The sequence below is a fragment of the Centroberyx gerrardi genome, unplaced genomic scaffold (assembly GCF_048128805.1).
Source record: "Centroberyx gerrardi isolate f3 unplaced genomic scaffold, fCenGer3.hap1.cur.20231027 Scaffold_61, whole genome shotgun sequence".
Lineage (NCBI taxonomy): Eukaryota > Metazoa > Chordata > Actinopteri > Beryciformes > Berycidae > Centroberyx > Centroberyx gerrardi.
The window spans coordinates 159109-170643 of NW_027605195.1; the positions used below are offsets into that span (position 1 = coordinate 159109).

General features: G+C 47.7%; 2 protein-coding genes across 2 annotated transcripts; both read left to right on the forward strand.

Moving 5' to 3' along the window:
• The first annotated feature begins 429 nt into the window (after positions 1 to 429).
• LOC139929338 (trace amine-associated receptor 13c-like) lies at positions 430 to 2184 on the forward strand. The gene is made up of 2 exons (XM_078282297.1): positions 430 to 602; positions 1383 to 2184. The coding sequence occupies exons 1-2, from the start codon at positions 430 to 432 to the stop codon at positions 2182 to 2184; spliced, it is 975 nt and encodes a 324-aa protein (XP_078138423.1).
• Positions 2185 to 9317: 7133 nt separating this feature from the next.
• Positions 9318 to 10856, forward strand: LOC144538174 (trace amine-associated receptor 13c-like). The gene is made up of 2 exons (XM_078282295.1): positions 9318 to 9490; positions 10055 to 10856. The coding sequence occupies exons 1-2, from the start codon at positions 9318 to 9320 to the stop codon at positions 10854 to 10856; spliced, it is 975 nt and encodes a 324-aa protein (XP_078138421.1).
• The last annotated feature ends 679 nt before the right edge of the window (positions 10857 to 11535 follow it).

Sequence of the window (11535 nt, forward strand, 5' to 3'; positions counted from 1 at the left end):
TTAGAGTGATTAAGGCAGTATTTTACCATGAAAAAGTTACATAATGTAACTTTAAGACAGTCCCTGGCACATCAATGTCATAGGTAACAGACACACACCTAAGCCACTTTACCGCCATCAATTAAGCTGCTAACATATTTGACAATGCTGAGGATATGAGGGAGGGAGAGGTGAGGAAGAAGTAGAGAGAGAGTGATGAAGATGGAGATAAACAGGATGCCAACATGGGGGCATCCTCCATGCAAAAAGGGAACGAGGGACATCTGTGTCTGCTCTAGAGAGAAAAAGAGATGAAGGGAGGCAGAGAGAGAGCAAGAGGAAGGAAGGGAGGGGAGGGAAGAGAGAAATAAATAAGTTGTATGATACAGAGCTTTGGTCAGACAGCTGCCAGACGTCAGCAGCTTCTCCTCTCCTCCTCTCTCTCTGCTGATGGAGACCCTGGAAGGAGGTGAACTCTGCTTTCCACAGCTCCTCAACTCCTCCTGCAGGAAGCCGGTGCGTCTTCGCTTCGAGGCCACGCTCCTCTACATCCTGATGTCCTCTGTCTCTCTGCTCACTGTGGCTCTCAACCTGCTGGTCATCATCTCCATCTCCCACTACAGGTGGCCAAAGATTTCTTCACATGCAATTCTTCATCAAACTGTCAGACTTGCTGAAAGAAATGGCTTGTGAACTAAAACAGCGGTTCCCAAACTGGGACCACCAGAGGTCCTTGAGAGGGTCGCAAGAAGCAGAGATAGATTAATTTCACTTTTATGACATTCCCCTGAAGTTAGAACAACAAGGGAATATACAGTATAAGTTAAAAACATTAGGGGAATAAGACACAAAGTATGTTTGGTTAATACTACAGTTGTTGTATTGTTAATTCATTGGTGGTATGAGTGGTGCAGTATTTGATATGTGCTGCTCATGTTTATGTATTATGAAAATTGTTATTACCAATGAAGAAGAATTATTTCATAACAATGTTCATAACAGACATGAAAAGAATATAAGTTAAAACAAGTGTAATTGTATATGCATCTCCTCCAAGTTGTATGTTCTCTGAATTTTGTGTGTTGAATAAAAAATCAGTTGGGGGACTGTTTTGTAGTTTATAGTGATCCTGGTTTGATCACAGTTTGACTGCACCCACTTTTGTTATCTCCCCACCTACCAAATATTTTCTCAGACGGGATTCCTTAGGACAAAATCCTCTAAAATGGGGGTCTGTGGTCTATTGAGCTTGTTTTTTGGGGGTTACTGTCACATCTTGGAACCAAGTTGCTAAATAATGCTTTTGTATTCTTGTAAATGCTTGATATCTGTTACATCTGGTGATAAAACCTACTACTGATACTACAAATATGAGTGAATGTTCTGCTCCTGTTTCTCCCCAGGCAGCTCCACACCCCGACCAACCTCCTCCTCCTCTCCCTCGCCGTCTCCGACTTCCTCATGGGCCTCCTGATGCCGGGCGAAATCATACTCACGGGCGGCTGCTGGTTCCTGGGCGACCTCATGTGTGTTTTGTACTATGCCGCCGTCTTCGCCATCACCTCCGCCTCGGTGGGAAACATGCTGCTCATATCGGTCGACCGCTACGTGGCGATCTGCGACCCGCTGCGTTACTCGGCCAGACTCACCCGCGCCAGAGTCCAAATGTACATTTGCCTGTGCTGGCTCTGCTCTGTTTTTTACAACTGTCTCCTCCTGAAGGACCAGCTGAGGTGGCCGGACAGGTACAGCTCCTGCCACGGAGAGTGCGTGGTCGTCCTTGACCACATCGCAGGAGCCGTCGACCTGGCCGTGACATTTATTGGCCCCGTTACTGTCATTGTAATTCTGTATGTGAGAGTGTTTGTGGTGGTGGTCTCTCAGGCTCGGGCCATGCGGGTCGCGCTCCGGGGTTCAGAGACTGTAACCGCTAAGAAATCGGAGAGGAAAGCGGCCAGGACTCTCGGCATTGTCGTAGCTGTGTTTCTAATATGTCTCTTTCCGTATTACATTCCCTCCTTCACAGGCCAGGACACGGTGACCAGCGCTTCGGCTGCGGCCTTTGTCATCTGGCTTTTGCATTGTAACTCCTGTCTAAATCCTGTGATCTACACCTTTTTCTACCCCTGGTTTAGAAAAACTATTAAACTGATTGTTACACTTCAGATACTGCAGCCTGACTCCTGTAAGGCCAACATACTGTAGAGAGAGGAGAAGTTAACGAATGGACAAAGTAAAAAGAAACCACGCTGCTGTTCTTTCGTTGTATACTCTGTATGTGATTTGTAGAAATCAAAACTGTGTGTTTTCAGTTTCCTATTCAGCTGTTGGTCAGAAAGGCTATTTTTGCTCTCAAATAGATCTCTGGATATGCATTTTCTTCTGTGTTGTTTCCATTTTCCCACAGTCACCAAGCACCGTCAAATGTTTTTTTAGGCAAGCACCTGGTTTTCATGTAAGCTGTGAATTGTGTGATTCAGATCAAGTGCAATGTCCATTACACAACATTACGAAACAAACTGCTTTTTGTCCCAGTTTCAAATAAACACGGATAAACTTTCAATCTCGTCTTCTGAACATTTTGGCTCTGGCTAACCAAACTTGACTACAGTGTGGAAGAAAGGATAACTCCAGTCTTGTTTCGTTGCTTTCTTTGCTATATAATATTTTATTCTGTATGGTTTCCCCTCCTTCTCCCACTCAATGTCATAAGCACCATGAAGGACTACAAGCACCATTATTCATTTATTTATTTGTATGTTGTGTTTTTTATGAGCCCATGCCAAAGATAATTTTCTGTACAAAAAGGTTGCTGAATAAATTGAATGATAACCTGAATTGGGCTAGGATGAAAGTTAAACCGAGTAAGTCAAGGAGCATATCCATTGTTAAGGGGAAGCTAGCAGGCAAACGGTTTTACATAGATGAGGAAGCAATACCAACAGTTCTAGAGAAGCCTGTCAAAAGCCTAGGAAGGTGGTATGATACAAATCTGATAGGGAGCAGGTTCAGGAGATGCGACAGCAGCTAGTTGGAGGTATTCAGGACATAGAGAGATCAAGGTTACCAGGCAAGCTGAAGTTGTAGTGATTGCAGTTTGGCCTATTGCCTCGGCTAATGTGGCCCCTGACAGTATATGAGATACCACTGTCAAGGGTAGAGAAGTTGGAGAGACTGGTCAGTTCATACGTCAGGAAATGGCTTGGAGTTCCACGCTGTCTTAGTAGTGTAGGTTTGTATGGGAAAGGAATTCTGGAACTACCTATATCCAGCCTAGCAGAGGAGTTTAAATGTGCAAAGGTAAGATTGGAGTTGACACTAACAGAGTCTAAGGATCTAATAGTCAGGAGAGCAGCGCCTCCCGTGTTAGCAGGGCAGAAATGGAACCCAAGAGAGGCAGTGCAACAGGCGCGTTCAGCTCTAAGACATAGGGATATTGTAGGGCAGGTGCAACAAGGGTGAGGGGGCTTAGGCCTGGGAATAGGGCAACCGTTATGGAGTAAGGCAACTTCATCAGAGAGGAGAAAGATGGTTGTAGATCAAATACATCAACAGGAGCAGTCAGCAAGGTGTACCAAGGCAGTGTCTCAGGTAAAGCAGGACCAGTGGATGAAGTGGGAGAGTGTAGAGAAGAAGAAACTCAGCTGTAGAGAGCTATGGGGGATGGAGGCAAACAGCATAAAATTCATCATAGATGATCTGTTACCCACTCCCCAGAATCTTAGCCAATGGGTAGGTGAGGATCCTGCCTGCCCACTGCGTTAAGTCATAGCTACACTTAGGCATACTATCAGATTGTAAAACAAGTTTGTCTCAGGGAAGATACACCTGGAGTCATAATCTAGTGCTTAGGTGCCTAGCAGCAGCAATTGAGGGTAAGCGATTAGAAATAAATGTATTGCCTGATGGGAAAGAGGGTACTAAGATTAAGCTTGTCAGAGAGGGAGAAAAGACCAGGATGCAAGCCATTTTATGCAGGCAGGTTGTAGGGCAGCTAGGGGCGGGGCTAGGGGCAAGGCGAGATTGGCAAATGGCAGTGGATTTAGAGAAACAGCTTGTGATCCCCAGAGGGATAGTCAGCTCAAATTTAAGACCACACTTGGTGTTATGGTCAGAGTCAGAACGGATTGTGTATTTTGTGGAGCTCACAGTGCCATGGGAAGATGCAGTAGATGAAGCTTATGAAAGGAAGATGCTCAAGTATTCTGAACTGGCAGCTGAGGGGCAGCAGCGAGGTTGGAATGTACGATTGAAGCCTGTTGAGGTGGGTTGCAGAGGATCTGTAGGCAGATCAACATTAGCACTTTGAATTAGGCATCCGTGGGCAGAGTTTAAAACAGGCAGTTAAGACTATGTCAGAAGCGAGTGAATGGTTGTGGATGAGAAGGTAACTAACTAGCTAACTCAGGCACAAAGTAGTTACCGGTAGATAGCTTATCTGAGATAGCCTTGTGCAGGGACGCTGGAAGTAGGGGTGCTGAGGGGGTTGCAGCACCCCCTACTGGCGGGGGGCTGTACCTGCAAGGCTAAAAAGTTTACTAAACAGCGGTTCCAGTGTTCACCACAATATTCAACCTCTCCCTAGCCCAGCCAGTTGTCGCCACATGCCTCAAGAGGTCCACCATTGTCCGTACCCAACGCTTCACCAACCTGCCTTAACGATTACCGGTAGCACTCACCTCAGTGGTCATGAAATGCAATCAAGTTTGCTGACTACACAGTGATGGTGGGCCTGATCACTAGTAATGATGAGAAGGCCTACCTGGAAGAGGTGGCAGACCAGTCACTGTGGTGTCAGCCCAACTACCTCTTCCTGAACGTTAGCAAAACCAAAGAGCTGATTGTGGACTTTGGGAGGAAACAGCAGAGGACGAGGAAGGTCAGAGCAGAGGACGCAGCCAGCGGACGGCGGCTGATGACTCCCTCCACGGAGAATGCCCACCCACACGACGCTCCGGGCCCTGGAACTGGCAGGACACACAAACAACAACGGAATCAACAACGGCCCTGATCTACTCGGGGCCCTCACACATATGCTACTGAGGTAGGCTATTTCAACTTTCCTCAATTCAGGAAATAGCGAACGCTGTACTTTTACCAGTCAGCACGCAGAGTTCCGCTCCCCGTCTCCGTCGTTCTGACAGTAGCCCTGTGATGCCTGGATTCCTGCTCCTCAGTCAGCCTCCATGCCACCTCAGAGCGGCAGTTTTAAACGTGCAGCCAGCCAATGACAGCAGCATACTGGGAATCACGCTCCACTCATCCTGACGATTCAATCAGGAGGAATAAACATTAAGCCCCAACCCCCCCACGACTCAAGTCCATTCAAGAGGTATGTCCCTATAACAGGTAAGTCCATATTTAAAGTCTCTGCAGTCTTACATTCCAACATGTTCAGTACCAACCCGGTCCAAAATTGTTTACAACATTCCAGTGTACAGTTAAATAGCCCCACTGGTGACATTTCCCCCCCTGTTCGTTAACAGTGGTGGTCCCGACCACCCCTTCAATCTCGACACCTTTGCGGTAGCACACCAAAGTTGCTACGATGCTACCGCCTCACAGGGTCCTGTCACTCCTCGGGCAAGGGCCTGCCCTCCGGCTGGGGCTCTGGTTCTGCCTGGACTGGTTCAACTACCCGTTCTGGCTCAGCCACTGGGTCAGGAATGATGGGCTCTACACCGGACAGGGGGACCAACCGTGCTACGGGGGCACAAGGCAACAAAAATTTAGGGTTTTTAGGCTGAGGCAGGCAATAATGGAATGGCTTGTGTCTTTCTGTCATACCGTGCCCAGTCCCAGCCTTGCCTTTGCTTGGTGTGGGCCCGCACTCGGCCATAGGCTTCCACCAATGTCTGATGATGTGTGACTCATCCATCCAACGTTCTTCTCTCCTGTGGGGGGACAACATCTAAGCACAGATAAACAGGCAGTCCCTCCACTGCACCTGAGTCTCTGTACCTACAGTGCTCAATAATGAAAGCAATGTTCTGTTGAAGCGTTCGCAAGCCCCATTGCCTTGTGGATGATACGGGGTAGTCTGGCTCTTCATACAGCCATAGAGTGCGCATAGCTGATGCATTACCTCAGACTCGAAAGCCCCTCCACGGTCGGTCAGGAAACGCTTTGGGCAACCAAAGGGCTGAATGAGGGAGGACCACAGGGCCTTAACAGTGGTCAGTTTGGTCCTTGGTGGGCACTGCCACCGCATACCTAGAAAACAGGTCGGTCATAACCAGGATATATGGTAGAGTGTCAGGTGGCCATCCTAATGACAAATAGTCCAGGGCCACAACCTCCTATGGGTAACTGGAAGTAATAGGTTGAAGGGGAGCTCTCACCTCTGGGCCGGCCTTACCTACTACGCACTCTGGGCATTCTGCTGTCCAGGACTTGATGTCCTTACCCATCCCCAGCCAGTGGAACCAACGACGTAAGATGCTCAGGACCTTTTCATTGCGGGCATGTCCGGATGCTCGGTGGTAATCCCTCCATATCCCCTGAGCACGGTGAGCTGGGACAACCAGCTGGAAGGCCTGTTGACCGGTGTCAGGTTCCCGGATGCAGCGTCCCAGGATTCCTCCACAGAGTTCCAGCCGATCCCACTCTCGCAACCACTTGCGCACCTGTGGAGACACAGACTGAGCTTACCTGAGCTATAGATAACCCCTCGCTCTTCAGTTGGCTGCCCTGGCTTAGTTCTGGGTCTTCCTGCTGGTGACTCTGCCAGGATTCTGGACTAGGCTCTTGGCCAGCTTGCAAAGCCTCCCCTCCCAATCATTCCTGCTCTGGAGGTGCTGCATGGATTGCTGTGACATTTGCCTCCCCCAGGAGCCGGGACAAGACTGAAATTTGGCAGCTGAGTTACCCACCTCTGCTCCACTGCCCCCAGCTTCGCTACACTCAGGTGTACCAGTGGGTTGTTTTCCGTAAACACAGTGAAGTCCGTTCCCCACAGGTAGTGCTTAAACTTCTCAGTGACTGTCCAGAATAGAGCCAGTAACTCCAATTTGAAGGAGCTATAGATTTGATCATTCCTTTCATTGGGGTTGAGGCTTCGGCTGGCATACACAATCACCCGATCCTTCCCCCCTTGCACCTGCAACAGCACTGCACCCCGTCCATCCAAGCTGGCATCTGTATACAACAGGAATGGCAGACTAAAATCAGCATAAGCTAGCACCGGCTCCTCAGATGCATGCTGGCACCACTGGATTGCTGTCGCTTTAACCCCTGCTATGCCCTGAAGAAGGCTGTTCAGGGGAGCTGCAACATGGGAAAAGGTGGGGATGAAGCGTTGACAACATCCCGCAAAGCCCAGGAAGGAGCAAATTTGGGTGACAGTTGTGGGGACAGGCCAGTCATGCACTGCTGCAGTCTTGTTGGGGTCCATCGCCACCCCCTTCTTGCTGACCACGTGCCCCAGGTACTTCACCTCCTTCCAAAGCAGGTGGCATTTCTGGGGCTGGAGTTTCAAGCCATGCTGATGTAATCTCTCGAACACTTGCTCCAGGTGTTGGAGATGGCTGTTGAAACAGGGAGAATACACAATGACATCATCCAAGTATATCCAAGTATAACAGTCCCCGATAACATTAATTCCCAATATGCCACATTCAGGGTTCAAGGCAGGAATCTTCAACCACCACCACTCCCTTTCCCATTACCTTCACCCCGTTGATCTCAAAGTCCAAGAGCGCATAACCAATATGGAATATGGAGTCCATTCGCTGCCTTCAGGGTGAGCCAGGGGATGTCTCCTTGGACTAACCCTTCTCCAAACTGCTGCTGAAACAGAGAATAACAGAACAGAGTGACTTGTGAACTGGTGTCTAATACACAAGGAATCTTTTTACCTCTTATAATGACTTCCACCTCCGGGTTGTCCTGATTAATGAGGGCTTGGTTGGGGATGTAGTCTGGGTCCCCTCCTCGACCGAGGAGACTAAGAATCCGAGGGTCCGGTGCGTCGTCTGGTCAGAATCGGCAGGTATGGTCTGCCTGCACACACTCCAAACAGATGGGCCGACCCTGGGGGTCCCACTGGAACTGACTCCCAGGTGCTCCAGGGGGTAGTCTACGGGGCCTTGGTTGAAATGTGGGCCCAGCTGACTGGATATTTGAGTCCGCATTTCTTCTGCGAGGGATTTCCCTAGTATTGACATCTGCTCTTTAAAGGAATAGTTCACCCAAAAATTATAATTCAGTCATTATCTACTCACTCCCATGCCAGTATACGGTGACCAGATGTCCCGGTTTGTCCGGGATTGTCCCGGTTTCAAGATGGGTGTCCCGAGTCCCAACAAATATCTGTAAAACACTAAAATGTCCCGGTTTTCAACATTCACTACCAAATTGTCCCGGTTTTCACCACAATTAAAATAATAATAATAGTATTATACTTGTTTTCAGCCCTTACATAGACGTTTATCATGTTCTGTCCCGCTCATTATTACCTAACCCAATCAAAAAACATAAACAATGCACCACGCGTCTGAATTCAACACTGATTTGTCTGTATGTGTGTTAATCAATCAATGTGTCATTGTCAAGGCTGTTGCTAGCCTATGACGCTGGTGGCTCTGTCTGACAGAATCTGTCAGTACGCTAACGGTTAGCTGTCATGCCAAATAGAAAGTTGCTCTTTTCTAAAGACCTCCAGAAGGCTTACTCTTTTCTTCGTGAAGTAGCCGGCAACGAAAATGCTGCGTTCTGCATACACTGCAAGAGTACATTTTCGGTCGCGCACGGTGGAAATGCCGTCATAAAAGATCATATTAAGATGGCCAAACATAAGCGGTGGCTTAGCGGTGTTTTGTGTTTACTAGTGTTATTATACAGTTTTCAAATAAACTATGTTTTTTTGGATTTTTGGAGACAAAACATCATTTGGTTTGAAAATGTGGTCACCCTATGCCAGTAGAAAATCGTTTGTTAGTCCATACAACAGTCCTGGAGATCCCTGGAAGAAGTATATTGCAGCATTCTCCAAAACAACTGAAGTTGCCGGAGACCTGTCTTCAGACAGGTCACAAATAATGGAAAATAACCATAAAATGCTGAGGACACAAGGGAGGGAGAGGTGAGGAAGAAGAGAGAGAAGAAGAGAGAGAATGATGAAGATGGAGATGAAGAGGATGATGCAAAAAGCGAGGCAAGGGAACGAGGGAACGAGGGACATCGGTGTCTGCTGTAGAGAGAAAAAGAGATGAAGAGAGGCAGAGAGAGAGAGCAAGAGGGGGAGGGAAGAGAGAAATAAATAAGTTGTATGATACAGAGCTTTGGTCAGACAGCTGCCAGACGTCAGCAGCTTCTCCTCTCCTCCTCTCTCTCTGCTGATGGAGACCCTGGAAGGAGGTGAACTCTGCTTTCCACAGCTCCTCAACTCCTCCTGCAGGAAGCCGGTGCGTCTTCGCTTCGAGGCCACGCTCCTCTACATCCTGCTGTCCTCAGTCTCTCTGCTCACTGTGGCTCTCAACCTGCTGGTCATCATCTCCATCTCCCACTACAGGTGGTCAAAGATTTCTTCACATGCAATTCTTCATCAAACTGTCAGACTTGCTGAAAGAAATGGCTCCTGGACTAAAACAGAGGTTCCCAAACTGGGGTTCGGGGACAACCAGGGGTCCTTGAGAGGGTCGTAGGAAGCAGGAATAGATTAATTTCACTTTTATGACATTCCCCTGAAGTTAGAACAACAAGGGAATATATAAGTTAAAAACATAATGGTGACTGTTTTGATCTTAATTCATAATGATCCTGGTTTGATCACAGTTTGACTGCACCCACTTTTGTTATCGCCCCACCTAACAACAACCATTTTCTCAGAGGGGATTCTTTAGGACAAAATTCTCTCAAATGGGGTCTGCGGTCTATTGTGCATCTATTTTGGGGATCCTTCAATTTAAAAAGTTTGGGAACCCCTGGATGAAAACATAAGATACTGTCACATCTTGGAACCAAGTTGCTAAATAATGCTTTTGTATTCTTGTAAATGCTTCTGCTACTTATGGTGATAAAACCTACTACTGATACTACAAATATGAATGAATGTTCTGCTCCTGTTTCTCCCCAGGCAGCTCCACACCCCGACCAACCTCCTCCTCCTCTCCCTCGCCGTCTCCGACTTCCTCATGGGCCTCCTGATGCCGGGCGAAATCATGCTCACGGGCGGCTGCTGGTTCCTGGGCGACTTCATGTGTGCTCTGTTCTACGCCGCCATCTTCGTTGTCAACTCTGCCTCGGTGGGAAACATGCTGCTCATATCGGTCGACCGCTACGTGGCGATCTGCGACCCGCTGCGTTACTCGGCCAGACTCACCCGCGCCAGAGTCCAAATCTGCATTTGCCTGTGCTGGCTCTGCTCTGTTTTCTACAACTGTCTCCTCCTGAAGGACCAGCTGAGGTGGCCGGACAGGTACAACTCCTGCCACGGAGAGTGTGTGGTCATTGTTGAACACATTGCAGGAGCCGTCGATTTGGCCGTGACATTTATCGGCCCCGTTACTGTCATCATAGTTCTGTATGTGAGAGTGTTTGTTGTGGCGGTCTCTCAGGCTCGGGCCATGCGGGTCGCGCTCCGGGGTTCAGAGACTGTAACCGCTAAGAAATCAGAGAGGAAAGCGGCCAGGACTCTCGGCATTGTCGTAGCTGTGTTTCTAATATGTCTCTTTCCGTATTACTCTCACTCCCTCACAGGCCAGGACACGGTGACCAGCGCTTCGGCTGCGGCCTTTGACATCTGGCTATTGTATTGTAACTCCTGTCTAAATCCTGTGATCTATGCCTTTTTCTACCCCTGGTTTAGAAAAACTATTAAACTGATTGTTACACTTCAGATACTGCAGCCTGACTCCTGTGAGGCCAACATACTGTAGAGAGAGGAGAAGTCAACTAATTCAAAACAGCAAAAGTCTGGACAAAAGTAAAAAGAAACCACGCTGCCGCCTTTCATTGTATACTCTGTATGTGATTTGAAGAATCAAACCTGTGTTTTTTCAGTTTCAGCCCTGCCTTACAATTTACCTCCTATTCAGCTGTTGGTCAGAGAGGCTAATTTCTCTCTCTATTTGATTTTTGTATATACATTTTCTTCTGTGTTGCTTCTATTCTCCCACAGTCACCAAGCACTGTCAAATGTTTTTTTAGGCAAGCATCCGGTTTTTATGCACACTGTGAATTCAACACCATATGTGTGTTTCAGATCAAGTGCAATGGCTTTACATTACAAACAAACTGCAAACAGTCAACCCCCAACCCCACCCCAGAAGGGAAATATTTGAGGGGTTTTGTTCCAAAATGAGATTCACACCATTTCTCATAACAATGTGAAGCACATTATGTGTTATTGTCGAAGTTACGACTCATCTGAAGACATTTGCTTATAAAATAGTTCATTTTTTGGGGCGATAGAGTGGTTTTCAAATACTGCCTGATGAATTTCAGGTAGCAAATGTTTTATTTCCAAAATGGATGTAGGTCTACAGCGTTTAGGACTGAAACCCTTCATTTGAGACCAGTAGCCTGGTTTCCTCTGCAGGGCCAAACACTGATTTC